At 39.6% G+C, this 24529-nt stretch overlaps 1 protein-coding gene and 1 long non-coding RNA gene across 3 annotated transcripts in view; one reads left to right on the top strand and one right to left on the bottom strand.

The window, feature by feature from the left end:
• The window catches only part of LOC143164831 (uncharacterized), a 120712-nt gene extending 109300 nt beyond the window's left edge, over nucleotides 1–11412 (top strand). Inside the window, exon 5 of the long non-coding RNA XR_012996151.1 lies at nucleotides 10762–11412. This is a non-coding gene — a long non-coding RNA (uncharacterized LOC143164831). The remainder of the gene's footprint in view (nucleotides 1–10761) is intronic.
• Nucleotides 1–22886, bottom strand: part of GALK2 (galactokinase 2) — a 50400-nt gene extending 27514 nt beyond the window's left edge. Inside the window, exons 1-6 of one of the 2 annotated variants that reach the window (XM_076347819.1) lie at nucleotides 22765–22832; nucleotides 22037–22250; nucleotides 19985–20073; nucleotides 18447–18570; nucleotides 13276–13366; nucleotides 10218–10364 (exon numbers count right to left, since the gene is read on the bottom strand). In XM_076347819.1, the coding sequence (XP_076203934.1) occupies nucleotides 10218–10364; nucleotides 13276–13366; nucleotides 18447–18570; nucleotides 19985–20054 (432 nt within the window). In that variant the 5' untranslated portion in view covers nucleotides 20055–20073; nucleotides 22037–22250; nucleotides 22765–22832. Of the gene's footprint in view, nucleotides 1–10217; nucleotides 10365–13275; nucleotides 13367–18446; nucleotides 18571–19984; nucleotides 20074–22036; nucleotides 22251–22764 lie in introns of both variants that reach the window. The other variant, XM_076347818.1, reaches the window with a different exon arrangement.
• Nucleotides 22887–24529: the final 1643 nt, after the last annotated feature.

Raw genomic sequence — 24529 nt, 5'->3', positions numbered from 1 at the left:
TAATACTAGGATGAGAAGCACGTGAATGGAGAGGAAATCGTCATCTGTATAGAAAGCAGTTTCTACTTACTAGTGAGACAAATGGGCAAATGTTTGCCTTTTTGCTAAAACGAGTGAAAGGGCAAAGTTCAGAGGAACTGAATTGCAGCATTGGAAACTAATGTGAAGACTAAACTGGAGAGTCTTGTGTACATATTTTATACTTGGAAAAAGATGGTCATATGACTGAAACAGTGAACCGAATGTCAGGAGGTCTGGGCTCAATTTCTAGCTCCACATTAAGTTTCTTGTGATTCAGGGAAAGTCCCTTTAATTCATCATGGCTCCATTTCCTCAATAAAATGAGGAGTATCTTTCCCCTCTGTGTAATTAGTAATTGCTACTTGGGATTCTTAGATGATAATGCTATAAATATGTGTGACTACATTACTAGAAACTGAAAAAAACACATTTTGCTACACAAGTTCACTGACTTTAGGCTTCCACAGAAAATATCTCTAAGGAAAAAAATTGCTAGAACCATGTAATAAAAGGAAATAACTTTTGCCTGTCTCAGAGCAATGCCTTGTTTCCATTCAACTTGCAATGCTCAGAAGCTCTTTAGGGCAGGGACTGTTTGAATCATCTGTTATTTACATCTCTCTGTAGTGCATGTCTCACCTGTAAAAATACAGAGCTTCTCAGATCTCAGATTTCACTGCACAATTTGGCAACATCTCAAATGTATGTCTGAACAATACCTAGGCATGCATCACCTTCTTCCTCCTGGCTGCACTGCGGTTCCTGCAGACAAGTAACTCAGAGCATTCTCATAGCCACATTTAGGGGGACCGCACCCCAGGCCACGCCACAGCATCACCTGCCAGGCAGGTAGGTCAGAGGGGGCCAGCTGCTCCTTGGTAGGGCTCAAAGTACAACTGTTATGCGTATAAAATAAACAATGTCGTCCCTATTGAGCTTGGCACGAGTCCTAAACAGGCATTCTTGTAGAGCTAGGTGAAAGCAGACGTTTGTTCTTCATGAAGCACCATGAGGAATATGCAGAAAGAATAAACCCCATCTGCACATAGACTACACTTCCATCCCACGTATTCTGATTCGTATGAGAGAGCACTTCGAGCCAACCACAAAACATAACTAGTTCTATGCACCCAAGACTCATAAGCATGGTTTTTCCATCCCTAAAGCAGCATTTCAAAAACACTAATAAATCATCATTTAAGTCTTCATAGAATTTTACATACTTTAAAAGCATTCCTATAAGGCTGCTGTTATCTTCAATTTAGAGACAGCACAGATATTTACATGATTTGTTCAAAGTCATGTGAATCAGTCACAAAGCTGAAATGAGAATTCAAAAACCTCCCTATTTCCAGTATTGTGGCTTATTTCTCTAAAGAATATGGTCTCAGGGAAACCTTTGCAGGGTGGGTTTAAAATCTTTTTAAGATGATGGTAATGAAAAGTGGAACAAAAAGGTACTAAAATCAAAGTAAAAATCGGTCTGAACAGTAGCATTATGACTCTAGAAAAAAAATGACTTAATCGGATGAATCAAAAATTTCCTTATGCCAACTGTTCTGTGATCCACATATGCTACTGCTCTCTGAATTTCTGTATTATTGTTCCGGGAAGTTGTTCCAACAGGACTGGCTAGACCAGGTCATCATTTGTGAACAACAACTATCATGCAGACAGTAAGTCCTAAGCTGTCATCTACACTATTAAACAAGCAAAGTGATACATTTAATGTAGTAATTAAAAAAGTAAAGCTCAAACATCAGGAGATGTTTCCTTTGATCTCACCCCCCCCCCCCAAAAAAAAAAAAACCCTAGCTGAGAAGGGAAGTGCATATAATGCCCATGGGTAAGGAAGGGATTGTCAGCTAGCTAAAATTCATTAAAAGACTTGGTCGGAATAAAAATATAGACTATATGAACATAAAAGCAGCCTTTGTGGGTCAAACCAATGCCACTTCTAGTTCTGTATTTTGTACCTGAAAGTGGGCTCTTAGTATGGACCAAAGGCCAAGTATAGATGGTATTTCCCCAGAATGTTATTTTTTGATAAAGAGCTTCCTGAGCTGAATGTGAATTCTGCACACTTAGTTACCGACAATGGATTTCTTACATATGAACTTGTCCAGACTCCTTTTTAATTCATTCAACATTTTACCATGTAGAACATCCAGTAACGAGGACTTCTACAGCTTGTCAGGTGAAGAACCATCTCCATTTGTTGATTATTAACATGCACCTGACTAGCTTCATTTAATACCTTCTGGCTCTTACAGTGTGAGGGGCAATGAACAATTGATTCCTATCCACTCCATCAATCACATTCATCATTTTATGGACCTCTATCACTTCCTCCTTCAAATGCCTTTTTCCAAAGAGTCCTAGCTTACTTTTATGGAGGTCATTCTGTACCTTTGATCATCCATGTGGCTTTTCCCTGAAACTTTTCCAGTTTAACTATCTTGGATGGTTAGAAAGGAGAGAGGCAGACTTATAGCTACCTTAGAGAAAATATCACTGTATCTTTTGCTATTTTTATATGGCAAATGAGCCACATAAAATGTGTGTTAATTAGTGTTGATATAGACATACGGTAATGCAACCTCAACCAGTTCAGCACTACTATTCCACCTCTTTCACCGAGGTTACCGTCCTGACACCATAGTCAACAGGAGAGATTACGTGACCATGTCAGCCACTCCCGTGCAAAGTCCCTTTGTTTAAACCTGCTTTGCAGTGGCATGGCTGAAGCAAACTGTTCCCTTTTGCTGACTGTAGTGAGGTCTGTAAAGATGAGTGATAGTAAGCAGGGAAGCTGGGATGGAAACTTAAATATCTAAAGTTAGTCTAGCAATACCCTGAGCTATTTTGTACAATTGGTCTGTTCAGCCTCTGAATGCGGGAGAGGGATGAGCATAACATGACAGTAGTAGTAGCTGGGAGGTGAGTTAAACCTTCAAGTCTCCCTGGTGATCTGTCAAGAAACACTAAATATTGCAGCTTTTGAATGCCAGACCCAATACGATACATACAAACGCAACCAGTGCTTTTATATCTGTTGGCAAGTACACGTGCCAGGTTGGCTGTGCTTCCATGGGAGATGTTTCGTATCAGGGAGTTATGTGATATATTAAGTTTAACATTTTTGTTGTTTATTCAACAAAAAAAGATACAATGTATTAAATGAGAATATCCATAATTAAAACAATACAAAGCAACATCATTAGGAGTAGAATCTCAGTGCATACAATTCACTGACTTGCTTAATAACCAATTAAGCATTAAGAAATTTATATGAAGTAATAATCTATTTAAGGAAGCTGCTGTCTCTCAAGGATTTGAAAACTGAACTCAGGTTTTAGACAACTTTAGTTGGAGCATTTGGAAAAATCTAAAACTAACAATGTACAAAATGCATTTTTTTCAGGCTGTTCCTTTTCAGAAGCTTAATTCTAAAGTCTGCTCAGAATGTATCCTATTGCAGGAGGCAGCGCTTACCAGTTTGTCTACCAGGCAACTGGCCCCCATGTGCAGACCTAGGCTAGCCTTTGATCTAAGAGCTCTACTAACTACCTCTGCTTTTTGTTTGAAACAATTTAAGGTCCTCCCTGATAAGGAGCAAGTCAATCTTGGGTTACAAAGAAAGAAATTACTACCACTTAGAACTGTTTTATCTTTGAGCCACAAGATTTCCTATCCAGCATGCAGAAAGTCTAATCTGGGAAATCATATTAGTGGAGATATAATTTAGTCTGACAAAGAAGGGTTGTGATTTTTCATTATTAGTTGCCTTATGTGTAGTTACTCTAGATGGAGAGATTTCTTGTAATAAGAACTCATCAATAGCTCCGCATCATGTTACCTTGTTTTGGATTTTTAATGGAAAAAGTGGATTTTCAGTAAAATGATACTTTTCAGTAGTATGTCTTTTTCTCTGCTTGTTTACGTTTCAATATGAAACACCTAAAACTCAGGTTTTGATTTTCAACTGAGTGTTTTTGGTCTTTCAAAAATGTTGAAGAACTGATAAAAGAGTATTTTTCTGACTGTTTCTAGGCACAATCCAACATTGTATTAGATTTGGCCATATATACCCTGATACTTCAGCAGCATGATAAATTATGAACCACCCAATACAGCTCATTTGATTCTCTGTTGCCCCATTGTTTAATATAGTTTCTCTCAGTTTGATGTTATTGATAATGAACATGAAGGCCTAAATGTACAAAGGTATTTAGGTATCCGAGGAACAATGGAAGTGAGCAGATGATCACTCACTTATAAAAAATTTCCTAAAAATAGAAACCTAAAGACTTATCTGAGTGATAACAGATAAGGGAGTTTCACCTTTAATAGTCCCCTTGCTCACAAAGAGGCCAAGGGCCAACTGCTCTGATTTTCACTCATGCAATGGGTCTGGACAGTATGTAAACTGTGACAGAATTTGTCCCTATATAACTGTCACTGTCAATATGTTCCATACCAGTGATCAATCCCTTTCAATCTCACATAGACCTTTAAAGAAGTAAACTTGTGTAAGATTAAACCCCTTAAAAGAGTAAGACAATTAGTGAGTAGGAGACAGGCAAATATTTGTTAGTAAAACAGAATTAGTGTTGCTTAGTATTTTTTTGGAACAGCTCACCCTACATTACCCAGAAACTTGATATACACAAATCCCGAGTGACAGCAGCTAAAATAAAGCAACCTTCTCTATAAAATGATAGTATTAAATTATATCTGCCTCAGTGGCTTTATGTGAGTTCATTTTGGCCAAAGTTAAACGTGCTAAATTTTCTATATATAACAATGCAGGAGTAGTGATAGCTAATCTTTAAAATTGAAAAACAATTTTCTCCCTGTTTTAAATGTTATTGTTCATGAAGGGAAGCTCCATGAAGAAAATACATTCGTTAATATGAATTATTTTTAGACTGTCATTTTCAGTGCTCCAAAAGTCTCTTCAGCATGCAAATTTAAGTAACTAGAGTATTTAAATATCTATTGAGCCAAAAGTCCTGTGCGTACATTTATTCTCTCTATGGCAATACAGTATTGGTTCCCCAATGCGCATTCATTAACATTTTGGCCAGTTTAATCTGAAAAGTCGGACTCATTCTGCTGCTTCCCTTTACAACAAATAATGTTGGTCATTTTATGGCAAATTTAGTGTAGATCTTCTATGGAATTCTACAGGGTTTGTTTCACAGCACACAGGACTGAAAATGGAGAAGAAACATTTATAGATAAAGATGAGTATTTTACAGCAAGAAGAAAACATTCTCCATCACTTAAGGCATATTGAAAGTCTAGTTAGATGTTGATTTTTTTTTTAATCTGTGCATGTTTTGTACTTATGTATATATGTACGAAAATACCTTCTGAAATATAAGACACTATGTTTCATTCATTAAGGTATAAAATGATGCCCAAATTTTGAGGTTATTTTTACCACCAGGAATGTCCGTATTTTTAGTATCTGGTCTTGACTAGGAATAGACTGCTGAAAGTTACCATCTGCTTCCAGTTTGCATACAAAATCTCAATTAGCTAAACTTCATATATGTTTTGCAAGGTAATTATGCTTACTTTTTTCCAAAATGGGAAAATATTTGTCAGATAGTATCTGGATGTCCTCATAAGCACAGGAATCTTAGCTTGACTTCGTCTGCCCTCTAACATGCTCAAATAGAAGGTTATCAATTTGGTTGATGAGAGATTACGGCCTTTGATTACCACTGCTCCAAAGTACTCCGTTTCCCCTTGATTACAAACACACATAGTCAAACTTAACAAGTTAAAGAACCCTCGTTTTTAATTCTACAGGGAGAAAGGAACTGTAACGTTTCTCAATATTAACAGTGATTTAAAATACAATATCTATGTACCATTTTTTGTGTAAGCAATTTGAGTTTCTCATACAAATAACCTGAGCGTGCATCTATCAAACATTTTCGATGCAGCAATATTATAAAAGAATCCTAACCAGTATTATGAGCACACATTACTAATTTCGAAGTCACACTACCAATATGAACACTCACAGATTTTCTTGCCAGATAGTTAGATATTGAAGCCCTATTGCACATCAGAAAAATTATTAGGAAGTGGTAAAGTATTCAATTAAAGCGTTTTCCTTATTATATACAGGCTTCAGAAACAAAGTAGAAAGGATTCCAGTTGGCCTATCTGTTCTCCCACTGTAATCAATGACATTACCAGGTATTGTAACTGTTTAAATACAGGACGATGTTGAATGTTTTGAAAATCCCACACTCAAATTCATCTGAGCCATAGTTTGAGAAAACTGAAGCCAATGAACGCTGTGCCATTACAGATTAGATTTAGGTCCTTTATTTTATCATTCTGTCTGACTTAGATTTTTCTCAGTCTAGATAGAGCCAAATATAATTCAACTTCCTAGGCTCAACATTTCACCTTAAATTAAATAAACCCTATTCGCTTTTGATCTATTTTTCCCAGTAAGTATGTGCACAGCTGCCCAGCCTTGAGCAACAGAAAAAATGTTAGGGTGGCTGAACAGAACTTAGTACCACAAGATTTAACATTTGGACAGCAACACTATCATAACACCTTTCAAGTAAATCTAGTTATTCACAAGTAGTGAGTGATTTTCTGTACTCATTAATTCCTACCATGAAACACAAAGCTGGGACAATTTAGAGCATTATTCTATTTCCTTTACAAAAAGTATCTTCTCCTGATGAAAAGTTGTACACAAGATTGATTTTGTAACAGTAAAATAAAAATCACTTTAAAATCAAAAGGTAATACTGAGCATTGCTGTTCTTTGAGTGATGCCAACACAGTCTTAGACTGGTATCCTGTTTGGAGGAGAAAAATGGATTCTTTTTAAAGATCGCATTCTGAATTTTCCATCTTGTTATTTGAATGCTATTGTACTGCTGCAACTGGTTAGCACTGCACATCTGGCTGAATTGTCTTGGACTGGTATTTTCCTTAAACTATTGTGTATGTGTGTGATGGGTTTTTAAAAAAAAAATATTGTATGCACACTGAAACAATGCCCTATTGCAGACTGCTACACACAATAATTAGTGAGAGCATTTTTTTTTTCTGATTTTGTTTTCAATGTCAAAAAAGTGCTATTTTTAAAGTAAGCCACCATGAAATTCTAGCCATGCTTTTACAATATTTTTCGGTTTGTTTTTTTTTGGCTCTTAATCTCATAGGCCCAAACTTCACACTGGAAGTGTTATCTCATAAAAGTTCTAAATTTCAACGACTTTTACTCTACAGCTACTATTTTAAACTTACATTTATCAGGAAAAAGAGCATATAACTCAAATATTCTCATAAAAATAGTTTCACAGAAACAAAACAGATAAATGTTCCATTCAGTAAAAGGTCAATTTTTCATAACTTTGGCTACAGAAGCACTACCATTCAGCCAAATTTGATTCCAAAGCCAAAAGTTTCTATGTCCTGCTGCTACAGACCATCCTGTTAAGATTTTGCAAAGTCCATCAGACTAATGAGGGGCAAAAAGTCAATCTTTTCTCACGAAATCACCACCATGACCAAATATTGTTACTTATAAATACTACCATTTACAACTTTCGCAACTCTTAAGCATTTAAAAAAAAGAGATGGAGGGGAGAGGTAAAGTGATTATTTCTTCCTTAAAAATAAACAAACACATAAATATCCAGAGCCCTAAAAATGCAAGGTCCTGGTTTGCTTTCTAGTAGAAAGGATCTGGAAAGCCCCTACTTCTGGTCAGCTAAGAATTCCCCTGCCATGGGGGAGCTCCCAGCTGATACACAGCCAGCATTACTGGATCCTGCACAGATACCATTTGACACCAGCACAGGATGCATTAGGAGCTGGAAAGAAGTGGCCAGAGCACGTTTTATACTTCTGAGGGCCCACATGCCTAGATTGCTCTAATTTATATTCAGACTAGCTCTGCCTTATACAAGGCGGTTCTGCAAGGCTAAGCATAAATTCAGTGCAACAGAGAATCTGGATTTAGCTAGATATAAGAGGTCTCTAATGCTAAATCATAAATTAGCCAAGAACACTGAGCTTGTTTTTACTGTCCTGTAAGATTTGGGGAAACTTAGAGCCTGGACAAAAGTAATCAGTCTTCAGAGCTGTCATCCTCTGTCTTAACCACCACAACCAGGTGTCTTGGTCTATGCAAGCACACAAAACCTTGGATATGTTCTTAACTGTGCTCCTATGTCGGCTATTGGGAATTCTCATCTGTACATTAATTGCTCATTTTTCATCACAAGTGCTAAATATTTGGCTGCAGACACCAGGATTTCCTGACAAAAATGTGCAATTGTGTCTTTTGTGTTTGTCCAACTGTATCTGAGACACAAGATTAACTTTCAGCACATTTTCCAACCAGCAAGCAGAAGAGATTTTGGGTTGATTGAACAGGACACATGAGGAGAAGGAAAGACATTCAGTGGAGTCTGTGTCTTCCTTCTGTTCCTCCACAAGTTTCTATGAAAATGCCAAAAGGAGTTTTGCACCTTTCTTTAGAACAGGTCTGGCATAATGCCGGCTGGTACTCCCAAGACGTGTGTAAATTCAGCTCAAGCTACAGGCTGTATCATTTATTCTCTGAAGAAAGCTGTGCAGCATTTCTTGGAATAATGAAAACCTGGCTTCTGGTTTTCCAGATACAGATTTCTACTACCTAGTAAAATTTGGGCTTTCTGACCTCTGTCTGTTTTATGGATTTTGCAGATACCCAATTTCTGAACACATGCACTCCAGTGATTCTGATCAGTAGTTCCCAAGCTTAGCTCATTTGGTTACCACCATCAGAGATGGTGCTGACCTGTGATAAGACCATCTATGCAAAACCAGAAGCTTCTTGCCAGGCCAGGTACACGTGTATAAAAAAGCACGTCTGTCACCTCCAACCCTCTTACTGCAAAGTCTGATTCATCAAAGTGGGATCCTCAATTCCATGTTTTCATCTACCATTGCACTACACGTCTCACCTCACAAACTAGAGCCTCTGTTAAGCATCCAGTCCCTTACTTACCTTTTGACCACACATCACACCAACACAAAGTAGGGTGACAGTGATTGTAGCCACATCCTCCTACACAAAAAAGCCACCCTGCCTCATCAATCCTGCTTCTTGCTGCCTTAACCTGGCTTGATACCTTCCTGAAGCGAGCACTGTGAGCTGTGCAATGTGGGACGGAGCTCTTACTGCTGAGCGGATTGCTGCAGCTGCAGCTACATAGAGAAGCAAGTCACAACTGATCAGCAAAAACCTTCTGTGTGTATCTGTTTACCTCATGGCTCAGAGAAGTGCTTGTATACAAGCACAGTTAACAGCTGCCATCATCATGTACCACTTTAAGTTGGCTTTGTACCACAATTTGGGAATGTCTGCCTTAGACAATAGGCACAAATATGCATAACAGTCACATTTAGATCTGTTCTTTTCTCTTCCTGACAATGTTCTAATTTAAGATCCTAGTTTCACTTAACCAGACGTTTTTACTGGAGAGAACTTCATTCCCATATGGCACCTTCAAGGACCATGACTCCTCCAGAAATTTGTATTACACGAGCCAAATTCTACTAACAGTTGTACTGCTAACAGGTCACATACTTGGGGTTTGTTTTTAGACTAATGTTTGTCTAAAAAAGTAAGGAATACATTTTGGATTGTAAATATGTTCATTCCAAAAGAACTGTGAAGAGAATAAGGAGAGTCAGATGGAAGAATTTTACCTCTGCTTTGCGCTGATTATATAATTTATCAAGAAATTGTTCCACAGGCCTCCAACAGATGCTCTGCTATTAAAGCCATGAAAAGTCATTCAGGGAGAGGGTAAAGGCCTCGGGGGTGTGGTCCACATGCTTCAGCACATATATCCTCAGTCCTGGCCTGCAGATAGCACATCTGGTCCAGGCATGGACCTGATGGTTGGCCAAAATACAGGCTTACAATAATGCTCCTTTTTTCAGCTTTAATGTAAGCCTGTTTTCTTGCCAAATTCAAATCCTGCCAAAATTTGGCCAAAGATGTTTGCTCAATTGTGCAATATCTTAAGTTTATATCCAACAAGTCTTTGCAAAAACAATTGTATCGTGTTTTTAATGTTTACAGGCATTAACAATATTTAATTTTAAGTAGAATTTTACTGCTGACACTCTCGTGTTTTACAGTAAATTACCTTAGAGAGGGTTTTTCCATTAGCTCTTAGTGTCACGAGTCCTGCACAGCACACCAAAGCGCTGGAGCTAGAGAGACCAGAACTTGGAGGGATGGTTCCATCTAGCAGACAATTCATTCCAGTTGGGTTATTAAGACCAAAATGTTCCTAACAATGAAAAAATAAACAATTTCAGTTTCAAGTACAGACAGGCTCAGGCTTGCAATTATCTGATACTTAGAAAGAGAATCTTTCTGCTGAGTTGCTGGAACCAAGGACCTGCTTCTGGTATCTCCAAAATAAAGCAAAATCTTCATTCTATTCCTTAAGAACAAAGCCAATGGTAGGGCTTCAGCCAAAGGTATGTCTGCAATTCCTGTACACAAACATATATGAGCTGACAGAACTGTACCCCAAGCAGAATTCACTGTGGGCTAAACGCCCAAGAATTTACCAAGCTTCGTGGGTGGGTTTTGCAGCAACTGGCTCTGCTCTGAGCTGCCATGGTGACAGTACCAGAGGTTACCAATCATTTTATACCCTACTTTTGTCCTTTTCTCCACAGCTCCTCACTTAAGGCATCCTGAAGAGCGTAAGGTCCACTTTATGCTTCACTTCTAATGCTGCTATGTGGTATTAGGGAGCTACAACATGCTGATGGTGAACTAGTAGCCATGCAGCTGTATTCAAAGCCAGATACTCCAATCTCCTGAAGTACCCACAGGACTGACACTGAAAAACCACAATGGTACTTGAAGGACACTGTGCTTTAGGAGGCACAAAGACATACTTACCAGCAGTGATGATCTCTGTCATGCTATTTTTAGAATAAAGTTTAAAATATTTTTACATACATGATAGATATCACAGATAATACATTTAATCCAGGTCATAAATCCTCGTGTACATACTCTTTTAATTATACTCTTTGGTTGCTCTGTCTTTTATTTATAATCACTTTAATATAAATTTCTCTCTTCTGTTAGTTGGAAATAAACATGCAGTACTTATTAAAAAATCATTGAATGTATATGGGGGGTATATGAATAGCTACATTCTGATACAGATTTATATGTCAATAAACTATGTTACAATGTCAATAATCAGAAAAAATGGCAGTGTTTCCATAAAGAAATGCCCACTGTCGAAAGATTTCTACTACTTTTCCTGAAACAACTTCAACCAAATACCAATGGTAGAGATCAGCAAACACAAAGAGCCTCCTTTAATGTCTTCTACCACCACTTCAAATTATTTTAAATTTCCCTTTCTACAAATATAAGGGAATTCATACCTGAAATACTATTGCTGCCCATGCCCCTTCATGAAGAACACTAGACAGGCTTGTTCAAAAACAGAAAATGCTTGAGTAACCAGAAACTGATCCACAGTTTCTGGATTGTCTTGAATGTGAATCAGGCTTGCAAACTTATCACGCAATGTTTAAATAGAAAACGTACTTCAGTTTCAAAAATGAAAATGGACTTTGCCAAGTTCTGCAATAGTTCTGTCCCAAAAGGATAGCATGTTCAACTTAATATAAACAGATTATCCCGCTGGACCCTCTGAGTACTTGTATTTCAGTGTTTCTTAAGTCTGTAACATTTATGCTTATTTTCTGCCAGTGCTAGAGTCTGCAAACCTGCTTTGCAAATTAACCTTCAAGTATGAAAGCTTGTCCTTAGGAAACAAATCTCAGTAGCAGACTGCAAAATAAATAAAGTCAATTGGTCATGCTAGCCTTAATATAAGAAAGGATATATTGTAAAGAAACCTAATCTGTATCTCTACAGTCAATGCAATTTAAACGCCTGTGTTACCGAGCAATACAAAATTGAAAATACTCATGTTACTGCAAACCTAAGTAATTTATTGGGGTCTAAACATAGGGGCGGGGGTCTGTTTAGGAACTGTGGATTGTAATAAAGTGATTTGTGGCACTGATTGTTCCAAATATTGTATTTTGAAGACTCCAGTGGCAGGTTTGAGGCAGGCTTTGTTGGCTGTCTGCAGTCCTTATCTATTGGATCGTCCTGTGGGGTGACCTAGGTGGCCTATCCTGAGAAAAGCTTCATGTGCTTTAAAAAGCACATTTACCCATAATTGGGGCTGGCTGTGGCGACCTGTTCCTGACCTAGCCATCACTGTTTATCCCATCTGCCCTTCCAGAAATATCACTGGATTGACATCGAGCTGAGAAGTCACCATGTTTTTTCCTCAAAGGGCCATGAATCACCTGCAAACAGCAAGTGAGATTTATAGGAAGCCTCAGTTGTGAGATCAGGCTGCCTCCCAGGACAACACTGACGATCAGCACTTGGTTTCACAAGCAGTTCAGTCTTCAAGTCAGTCTGGAGACAGGCTAGCTCACAAAGGAGAAGATAAAGCTCAAATGAGCAGACAAGAAAATGTCTGTCTGTTCAGTGTTCCTGCCATTACCGTACGTGTGCTGTTTCCTGCATAGCTGCACTCTTAACTCAGGAAATTTTGAAAATCCCATTCAAATTCCACATGCTGAAAATCTGGATAAGTAACGGCTCTTACTGGAATACTTCTTTTGTATGCTGTTTACTTACTTTTTACATTTTCTTTTGCCTACTGCATGAGTCAGCTTCACTCAGTTGTTTTGCACAACTGCGCAAGTTGTAGGTTTCCAACACTAATGGAAATTAATGTTTTTTAAAATGTTTCCATAGGAAGAAAATGGCTAAAATATGATCTTTGTGTCCTGACAGACAAGCCTCCAAACCTTTTTAAAACCAAATTTTAATTAGATTCCATGGGAAAGCATTCTTTCTAACTTCAAAATACAGAAATGTCATCTTGATAATGAGTTTGGTCATGACTTTACTAAATAATTATTCGCTATTGTAATTTATGTAATAAAGATGAAAATAGTGCTCTGCAAATATTTTAAAACAAACCCATTCATATCTCCCCTTCAAATTTTAACATAAAGATATTTAACTGTATGTCAAGAAAAGCTATAGAATGCAGGGAAGTATTGTGAGGGTGAATAGCTATGCTTGTTTTATTTTACTTCTACATTAATTTCATAAGTTAAACAGATTTGGCTTACCTGAATACCCTTCAGTCCACACAGGAAGTAGTTATGCCATTGAGGTTTGGTTTTGTTGATCTGAATGTTATTAACACTAGTACTGAAATCCCTGCAAAAACAGAAAAACCTTGAAGCTTTAACTTGTCAGTAAATTTAGTTTGAAAAAACATGGCTTATTACCGCCACCTGCTGATGAACAAAAACATTTTGATGTTAATTTTTTTCAGTGCAATGTTTTTCGGGGTTTTTTGTACAGTTCTTCTTTATTAATCAATTCTATAAGGATATTTTAGATGGAAGCATAAGAATTTCCGCTTAAGTTATAGAATTTATCAAAAAAAATCAGAAATTAAACTGCCTTTGGCATCCTTAATTAAGGCAGCATGCCTTCCATCACATGTGTCTATGTTCTCTTGCTCTCTTAGAGAAGTGAAAATCTAAATAATCGTGTCTGTCAAACCTAGAATAGAGATAAATACACTCCAGGCTCTCTGGTAATCCCTGCTCAGGAATTCATCTTCATTACCTTTGCTCTGAACGCACTTCACTAGAACAGGCCTAATGCTGCAAAATTATATTATGTATGATACAAGAGATAATTAAACTAATTTAGTTTAAAATAGTTTATCTATTTCCTCCAGGATAATTCTGATAATGGTTTTCCTACACCATCTTCATTTCGAAATAATAAAAATGGTAAGCCTCAATGTTCCTGAAGAAACTAATGCTACAGATAGGTGCTGTCAAAATGGGCATGGAGTGGTGCGCAGAGGCCTCAGAGGAGCATGCATTAATCACCAAGTGCAGATTGTTTAGAAGTCTATACTGTTGAACGCCCAATAACTGTATCTACCTGATGTCAGTACAGCAGATGCCCAACACAGAAATAGGAAAGGCACTGAGAATGTCAAGAAAACCTAACAAAAAATATTCAAAAGTTGCAGGCTAAGCTGTGCTTTACAAGTCAAGGTCTGCCAAACAATATGAACAGAGGCAGCTGAATTCCCTGGAAATATTTAGGTTTAATGGGAATAAAAACACTTCCAATAAATTATACAGCAGGGGACAGTCTGCAACTCCTAAAAGGATGGAGTTTTTCTTGTCTTACGCTAGTCCCAGTTCTGTATTTGTAAACTATGTAGGTTAGTGAAGTGCTGTTTTTATTTTTATCCAAAATAATATCGCTAGTAATTGTAATTCACCTGTAATGAATACCAGTGTGAAGGTGTTTTTATCGGTTAAGTATTCTGTTACCTATGGAGAAACAGTTATATTAATATAAAGCATCTTTACAATGACATAATTGTCTTCAAATGATGGCTGAAAACTTCACTTTCTTCTGGTGCAATTAAAGGCTGCAATTTTTGTATTATGCAACCCCCAAACCTGACAACCAGTGTAAAAATGGACCCACAATCCTGCCTCCTCTTCATATGGTCTAATGCTAGCTATGCTATAGTGAGCTACTCCACTTGTATTACCAGTCTACAACCTATTCCTAGCTCAATGTTACATGACAGATCTTACCCTTTAAGTATCAACTTAGAATTACCATTTTGTCAGTTATACATTCAATTTCAACATTCAATACAGTGCAGAAATATCAGAGATTGGTGTATAGTTTAACATATAAGTTGCTGTCCTTCAATCTGAACTGTTCAAAATAGTGCCACTTACAGGACTTTATCAACAACGCAGCATCAAAGAATTGTACAAAGTTAGTGTCAGAAATTACAGGGGTTTGTAGAGTAACACGAAAGATCTGAAAGGGAGTATTGAGATTATAACACAAGGAAAGTTTGAGAATACCTGTAAATTCTTCCAATTTGAGATTCATGTGTATTTAGAACAATCTCCCAGAGAATAAAACAACATCATTTTGCTTATGGCTTTTGAATATAATAAAAAAAACAGAAGTACTTGTAAAGTAGAAAATACTTGTCAAAAGTCATGAAGAATAAAAAAATCTTGTGTTTGCTTATGCTTGTTTTCTACAATAACCCTAAATAATTACTGTTAAAAAGCAAGGTTGATAGAAATCAATGCGTAAAAGTAATTAACAGAAAGCAAATTTGAAGTCCTCTTTCCCTCAAAAAAGAGTTCTAAAATATTTTATCTTCAAAATTCTTTTTATACAATCATACAAAGTAACACTTCAATGAACAAGAAGACGTATACTATGATTATATTTGCTGGTTCTCAAGATAAATTAAAATAATGAGTTCTTAAAATGCATTTTGCTCATTTCTGCGATCTTCTCACATAGAAAATGAAAGAAAAACTGGCTTTGATTTTGGCAGGTTTCATATGGACATAATTCACACAAACACAGAATGTGGGACTGTCAAGATTCCCAGAATCCTTAAGTCTATTTTTTTTGTTATCACATTCAATTTGTTATAAAAACTAATTCCTAAATGCCCAAGCTTTATCTTAAATCGGTAAATCTTCAGTCTTGCCGTCAATCCTCCTACTGGAAGGTAGGCAGTTTGATATAAGAACTTTGTAATAAAATAAAATAAAAAATTGGGCAAAACATACCCATAAAGTAAAAATACTCTGATATTATCTATTCCAGCCTTTCTATTTTAAAGGATTCTTGGGAAAGCTTGCCCTTCCTCCAAGGCTAGATATAAGCATTCCAATTCTTCTGTGTAATTAGAAGAGGTGAGTTTTTTGAGTAGTGTGAAAAAAACATGTGGCTGAGGGGTTTTTTACTGCTTGAATAGCAATTAATCCTTATTTTTGGGAGACCAAGTTGGCTCTTTCTCACAGAACCTCATTGTCTTGTCAATCTGTTAGTTTATCTGTTTGAGTCCTCTGTAAAAAAAAACTGATTTTTTTAAAAAAAGATTTTCAGGTTTTGCCACGAGATGGAAACCGATTGATAATTCTCATCCTCTGGTATTTCTGAAGGCGTTTTGAGAAGTATCATGTCAGATATTCTCTGTACACGTACTTCTCAATTACAAAGATGTTATGTGAAGGGGAGGTATCGGGAACTTCAAAAGACTGTAACTTTTGAATCTTGTTTTAGCCCAAATAACATAAAAGGCATCTGATCAGTTGGGATGATTTATGATGAAAAACACATAGGTGCCCTGTTTTTCCTAAAAGTTAACATGAACTATCAGGGTGGAAGAGGGCTACAGAACTGTTAAACATTTTACCAGTTCGCAAAACAAGAATGAAGTAGGAAACAGTGATTCTACAGAGGCTTATGGTTAGTCCTTGTTCACCAAAGGCCTATATATATGCATTCACCACAGGCATAAATCTACCAGTGTAACAGGCTGAGAAAAAAAGATACACTGTCAACAGTTTTGTTATGTGGTGTAACATTTAAAGTGTTGAAAACTATTTCTTTGTTATGAAATTATGGGCATGTTTTAGCTTTGTTTTTAAGCAACAGTGTCTCAACAAAACAGAGATGCTTAATGCTGTATTCTGAGACCTCTTCTTGGTTTATGGTTTAAAATATATGATTTCAAACTGAAACCAGGGCAGATATAAAAATATAGTGATTGTATATGTTTGAATTCAAAGGCTGTAATTCTAGATTTGGTAGGAACTGTATGTACCTTAGGAGAAGGCCATTTCAATTGCGATGTAATGTGTCAAAGCTTAAAGACCAAGTAAAAATGTTTACCTTTTGGTTACTGCTTTATTTAGAATACATTGTAACAACTTTTCCTAATCAAAGCTATTATAATTCTGGAACGATCGCCTCTTGCAGACTGGTTTTGCAATACAGCTTAAGGCCTGTTGTAGGTTGCTATTAAAGAAAGGGAAAGGTCCCGCTCACGACTTCCATTTCCTTTCCCCCTGCTCACCACTGCACATTCCCACTGTTTATCCCAAGTCAGCTTTAGTGCTGACTGCATGGCAATTCAATTCACTAAAATGACAGAAAATTAACCAGGCAAAAAATGGGTGAATAGTACACTTTACCTTAAGGTCAGACAAGTACTACACCTGGTAAAAGGCAGAGGATGGATCGATGTTAGAAGCAGGGACAGGGAGACTAGGGGTAAAAGAAGCAAGCCATCACCTTTTGGCAGTGGCAAACTCTTAATTCAGCCCAGCTATAATGTGAAAACATACCCCACAAAGTGAGTGAAAAATATTTGAGTATTTATACTTGCCACGAAGTAAGAATTCCTTTCAACTGTCTTAGTCACAGGCAGCAGCTCAGAACATGTTTTTATAACAAACTGAGCTTTAAGCAGGAGTATGTGCTTAAATAGTTCCCACTTGAGGCAATATGTTCCTGTCCCTGTGCTGCCATACACTGCACTTTCAGGGAGTAATTTACCATTGCCTTAAACCAATGGCTCAATAAAAATGGCTTAAACTAAGCTTGTGCTGATTCTGATTTTTGCAAAATGCCCACAAAAGTTCATGTGGATGAGTGACCTCATCTGAACTGCCATGCAACCACACAAGTATCAGTCTGTTACGAGGAAGGAGGCAGAAAAATGTGGCTGAAGATGAAACGAATGGCAGGATTATTTCCCTATGTTCAGCACTTGTGAGACTATAGCTGGAATACTGCGTCCAGTTTTGGAGTTTCCCAATACAAGACAGACATTAGCAAACTGCAGGGAGTCCAGCACAAGGCCATCAAGATGGTGACAAGGGATCTCCAAAGGTCCCTCCCAACCTAAATTAGTCTATGATTCTGTAAACAAGCAGCTGTGGAGGAAGTGGAAGAGGGGGAATAGAGATTCTTTGAGCCAGGATTGTTGCTAAAGCTGTTGTGTTGTGAAAATACAGCCCCACATTCTCCAGAGCAGAGGAGTGTGAACTTACATATGCAGTAATTGATTACAAAACATTTCACTCACTTCTCCAGGAGAAACTGAACTGCTGCCAATTATGGGGATTACATCAGGAAAGATGAGCTAAAAGAAGGGAAGACAGGATTGCACTTTTAGAAAGATTGAAAAATCAGAGGCCTCACAAGAGAAATCTGAACAAACAGGTGGGAGACAAGCAGCGAACCTATTGCTCTAAACTAATGTGCACAGTATAGAGTCAATGGGATTCCATCTGCTTATATCATTAATTTTACACAATTAAACTCTATATTGCAATGGAAGTTTGTCAGATCTCTGAAAAGTTAACCTGCATTGCAATTGCATAAAAAGGTTCATAAAAATTAGTGAATAAATAAAGTCATTACTTACAAGTACAAAGAATTGGTATTTGCCAGTTGCACAACTTGAGTTTTTACAGGTTCTACCGCAATCAGTATATCTTGTTCTATAGCCATAGGGAGCACAGCATAACCACAGTAGTCTATATGTTCTCCTACCAGAGAAACAGACAATTGAAATATTTTTGAATAATTCTTTCTAGAATAGCAGTAACAGGGCTTCTACAGGGTTTCAGTGTTGTTTACTGTACAAGACAATTTCTGAGTACAGTCTCAACTCTTATTATTTAAAGTTTGGGGTGCATTTCCTTCATTTCATATTACTGCACAAAAATTCAGTTCTTTCTTTAGTGATTTTATCTATTGCATCTGTTTATAAATCTTCATGTTTTAACATTGGCTCGTAAAAATTAAAAGAACACTATGTAGATTATTGTCCAGCAATGAGAACGACTACATCATTTGTACACTGTTGTGACAGTACAAAAAATTAAGTCAAATCAATCACATTTAACTGATGACTGCAAAAGACTCCTCATTATGTGATTTCCTCTGCTCACGTGGGTGATTCATTAGCCACTAGATAAGGCTTGTGGTGGAAATTTTTTTTTTCCATAAAACTTCTGGACCTTTTTCCAAGAAGATAATAATTGTATTTAAATAATCATTAATATAGTTACATGGAACACATAAAGTAACATTCAAATGGAAAATGTATGTAGTAAACATCCTCTCTCTTGGGAATAATTCCCAGTTATCATATGCTGTCTATTTAATCTGTATGATATATTCACACAACACTGAGACAAAAATTATCATTAATTGCACAATGGACTAATTAATTTTTAAAACTCTGTTTTGCAGGATCCTTTTATTTACAATGTCTTCAAATGCGTAGGGTTACTTTATGAATATACAAGAAATTGAGCACCAGGGAGAGTGCAATCCTAACATAGAGAAATTTCAAAAATAAGGCTGCCATTCATATTCATATTCAAAAATAAGAAATACAAGTAAGTCCTAAATACAAAATAATCGTGTCTCTCCAGTCTGCCAGTGAATCACAACCAACCGTTCTAAGTTCTGTGGACACATCTCTGTGGAAGAGTAAAGAAGAGGAGATGATGGTAGAATCATGTCATACTTTATCATATGCATTGCTGTGCGGCTGGTTATATTTGGTAACTTAAGTTATAATGGAAGAGAAAAAAATATACTAGTTTAATTTGTGGATGCACTGTTCATCAACTACTTTAGATTAGATTTGCAAAGCCTTTCAAAAAAATGGTATCCAACCATAAGCTGGCAAGTTACTCCAATTTTCAAAACCATCACTACTGTCTGTAAATGTTTTTTCCAAAACTGATATTTAAGCGTGCAGTTGTTTATAACAAGGTGTAGTAAAAGCTAGTAAAGTATTATATTCTCTTTTCCATTTATCATCACAAGCAACTTCTCTGAAAAAAATAAAATTAAGACCAACATTATTTTGATTCTATGTTTCAAACTACTAGGCTTCCATGATGGCAGACAAAATAAAATAACAGAAGATTATTTTTTCTCTTTTACCTATTAAGTTGACTCGCCCTGGTGCACGAACATAAAACTTGGGAGCTGATCCAAATTTTGATATAAACATCTCCTTCAGCTTCTGCAATCTGAAAGGCAGGTTAGAAACATTTAGAAGGACTATATTTGCATAAAAGGCAGGAAGTTTCAATGTTTCTTGAAGTAAATTCGATTCAACTTTTTGAAGTACATGTTTTCTCTGTTACATCAGGAGCGACATTAAGCCGCTTATTTTTGCTCTTCACATAACATTGATTGTGACAGAGAAGAGAAGACTCTATTTAGAATATTCTTATTAATAAGAAATTTGTATGTTCACTCGAAAAGGACTGAAGGGGCCTTATTTCATTTAAGTAAGTCCTCTGTTTAGGTTGGTTCTAGACAGAAGCAGGGAAGGCAGTTGCCTAGGCTAACAAAATACCATGGCCTCCACCTACCACAGCTCTGTAAAACTGTTTGCCATTGAGGAAGAATCCGGCAGTGTGGACCAATGGCTCATTTGTGGCACCGGGATTTGTCACATACACACAGAGGCACTCCCTTCAAAGTCAGATCTGACCGCACCGGGCCTGAGAAAATTCATTTTCTTCTAGTAAGTTCTGACCTTTATCAATTTCCATATTAGACACTACCCTATTTCTGTACAAATGCATATACAGAGAACTAAAATTCCAAACAGATTATCCCTGCGACTTATTTAGACAGTATTTACTCTACAGGTTTACAGCAACAGTTCCCAGAAAGTTCTTCAGGTTTTCCATTTGGAGGTGCTAGATGTGCCACTGAAAGTTCCAACGCAAAGAAAAATTTGGCATATTGCTTTATTTCCTAAGACTGTAAAGGTATCTAGCTTCCACTCTGTGTTTGCAAAGTTGGGATGCTTTAGCATGTCAGGTAGGAACAGTGGGTAAACAAAGACTGAGGAGAGATTAAGCCATTATCTTAGTGAAGCGTAAGAAATTTGATAGTGATTCACTTCAAAACTACCTTAAAGCAATTTAGGTTGCACACTAACCCATTAACTTTCATTAATGTAAGCAACAGACTAAAATGATGAAAAAGCAGTAAGAATACAAGCAAAATAATCTTTAAAATGGGACTTACAATATTTCACCGGCATACTCTGTTGGCTTTAAAGCATGTAGCCAATTACATTTATTTTTTGGGGTTTTAGTCTACTAACAAAAATCCAGTAACAGGAACCTTGCTAAGGTTTCTACATTTAGTCTAAAACTAGAACTGGAAGCCTAGTTAATGCAAAGCGTAAGTAAGAAGACAGCAATGAGAAACAGACGTTACAAAATTTCACAGTCAATTATTTAGTTTGTACTTCTTTGTAAAAGCTGTGTCACTGTCCAACTACATATATTCAAATGTTTTGTAAGATTTCTTTAGATGGAAAGCTACAAAATATTATTAGTTGTGATTTTTTTTTTTAGCAGATCTCTCAGTACTTTTCCATCTTGGTGCCCAGTAACAAAGCTGTATTAGGTCCTTCTATAATTTCCCCTTCCTACAATCTCCCCTAGTATTGACTAGTTTATCACTCTTCCGATTAGCAGAAGCAATTTCTGCCATTTCATTGTACAATCCCTTTTCCAGATCACATTAATACTACTACAGTCCATGGGGGAATCTGCTGGCAGAATTCTAGGTGTTAACTTTATGCCTTTTTGTGTCAGTATTTAGAATGCTGCTTTGTTTCACAGATATTTTTATAGTGGTGTTGGTACCAAGAGACTAAGAACAAACAGAGCAGTCATGGGGGCATGTTTATCTAAGTGCTGATTGATCTCTTTTTTTAATGTGGGTTTTACAAGCAGGCCTGATGAAAGGCTATTTACAGGCTTTGGTCGTGATGTTGCAACGCGCATGCTGCATTTTAAGCACCTACATCAAAGATGATTGTCAGAAGCGTTAAGCAAAGGCATCCCTCACAACTTCATACACCCAAGTCTGGAAATGCTGGACTCGTCCTTTCCACGTGACTGACTGACTTACACTGAAACACAGTGCAATCATACGCAAGTAACAAAAGTTTAAAAAAATTACCCTTCTCCAGTGCTAACACAGGTAAAAAGGTTCGTTTGGACTGTTTGTGCATTCTACTTCCACACACCGAGTGCAACTCCGTGGGGAAAGAGCATGCGTTGGCATGTGCCGCAGGCACACCAATGCAGAGCCAGGCCTACGCTATTCCAGGGAATCGCATGGGCATTTCTTTTACAGCCAAAAGGACGAGAAGGTAATCGGTATTCCCAAAATTCTGAAAAAAGAAAAAATGTTAGGAGGAAAAATGAATGAATTATTCCCCCTCCTGCCACAGTGGCACTGTGCGAGAGGCAGCAAGGAGGTCTGGGCTGAAGGGAGCTGTGTTTGGTGGAGAAGGGGAAGGAAGGGCCGGTGACGGGCGCGGGGCCCTGCGGCAGTGGGCAAAGGAGGCCGCAGGCCGCCTCTCTGCGAGCCCAGGCCCGCTTGCCGGCGGGGAAATCAAAGTACGCCCAGGCCAGCGTGGCTGCGGCACGGGTGCTCCCGGGGCCGCGCAAAATGCAAGTGTCACGCTATTTGCGTCGAGACGAATCAAAACATCGCAAGCCAAAACCCCCTCACACCTCAGCCTCGGGGCACGGAGACAGCCCGTCCCGCCTGTCCTCCCACCTCCCCTGTCCACCTGCAGACCGCCCGCCTGCTGCTGCATAAACGGCGGCGGGCTTCCGCGTCCCGGCTGCGGACGTGGCCTCCCGCTGCGGGGCGGAGGGCGAGGGGAGCGACCCACCCACCTGGGCTGCTCCACCAGCTGAACCGGGAGGGTGCCGGGGGCGTCCGCCGCCATGGCGATTCCCCCCGCCGGCCCCTGGCTGAGGCGGGCAGCGGCGCGGTGCGGCGGCTCTGGCTGGACCGCGGTCACGGGACAGGCGGACACCGTCCTTCCGGGCGGGGGAGCTGGCAGCCCGGCCTCCTCCCCGCCCCGGCCCCGGCCGCAGGGCACCGCTGAGGCGACGGTGCTCAGCCCCCGGGCCCGTCTCGCAGGCACCCCGTCATCCCGCAGCCCCCGCGGCTGCGGGGCCGCTCTGCCCTCAGCTCCTCACCCGCCACAGTCCGGGCGTGGCAGGAAAGCTGCTGCGACGCGTGAAGGAAATGTTTTTTTCCTTCATTCCTGTCAGAGTTTAGCTGGCAACAGAGAAACTTTAAAAACAGCCCCCGGTTCGGTGCGCGGGGCCGGGCGCAGGCTGCCCCGGTGGGCGCCTGGCGGGCCCTGTGGGGCTGGAGTCACGCTCGGCGCCGTGCGTTAGGCCAGCGCCGGTTCTCCGGCAAAATGCACGCGCAATGAAAACACTGAATAAATTGGCAATGCTCTCCCCTACAGCATTATTTTTCCCCCCCCTTGTTTTTTTCTGGTGTGTGGTTCTGCCGGCTTCCCCCAGTCTCTCGGCTCCTGTTGACCCCTCAAGATCAATGGCAGCAGTTACTTTGAGGAACCGACCTTTCCAAACGCGTTCGCAAGCTCACTCGCTCGTCGTCACCGTCTATTTTGGTGTGTATCTTAAAGCCCCCAATACTCATGAAGCTTTTAAGTGCTTGGACTGAGAAAAGCATAGTAACATTGAGAGTTCATTGTGGATTTACGTGTCCTTCTGAGTAAAACTTTTTTCTCCCGACTAGTATGGTTGGCAGAATAGAAATAAGGTTTTTAAAAGACTCAGGAGTAGCCATAGGAAGAAAAAAGACCTTCAGAAACTGTAACAACGTAAAACGACCAACAACAGAAAAATCTGGAAACCCAATAAATACTGCAAATGCGTCCAGGAGCCTGTGAGAACCACAGGTCTCGTGGACTGCGGAGAGGCAAAGCTTGTCTGTCCGGGGTTTTTGCCTCACTCAGTTGAAGGCGGCGGCAGAAATTAGCGTGTAAAAATCTTTAGAAAGCCGGTGCTTTGCAAGGCCCGTGTTTTTCACCGGTTGTAGGCCCTTTTAAGCCTGCTGCTAGTGTCTTATTTGCTTACGGTAAACGCAGCACGCGTAAACCGTTCAGCAGCACTGCGGGAGGCAGATAACCCGTGCTAAGGACGCCGCGACGCTGCCAGTACCCGCGAGCGGCCGGGCTTTTCGAACTCCCCGTCCAGGGACGCACCGTCCCAAGACTCGCAGCCCCGCTACGGCAGCCGGGCTCGCAGCGCTCACAGCCGGATACGCGGCGACCCGCCCCGGCGCCACCACGGCGCGCTCCGGGCTCCGGCCCGCGCGGGCGGCGGCAGAGCCGCGGCCCGGCGCCCCGCCGAGGCGCGGCGCCGCCGGGGAGGCCCCTCCGGCGCCAGAGGGCGAGGCGCTGCCGCAGCGCCCCCTCCACAGGCCGCCAGGGCGGCGGGGAGGGCGGGCGGGAGGCGGGCCCCGCCCGCGGGCCGCGGTTGCTAGGGGCCGGTTGCTAGCGGGGAGAGGAAGCCGGCGGCGGTGCAGCGCGGATTGGGCTCCGTGCGCCCCGGGCCGGGGGCGGGAGGGGAGCGGGCGGCGGCGCGTTCCGGGCGGAGCGGAGCCACATTGGGCAGC

This window comes from Aptenodytes patagonicus, chromosome 10 (genome assembly GCF_965638725.1).
Source record: "Aptenodytes patagonicus chromosome 10, bAptPat1.pri.cur, whole genome shotgun sequence".
Taxonomy (NCBI): Eukaryota; Metazoa; Chordata; class Aves; order Sphenisciformes; family Spheniscidae; genus Aptenodytes; species Aptenodytes patagonicus.
This window is presented reverse-complemented; position numbering and strand designations above follow the sequence as displayed.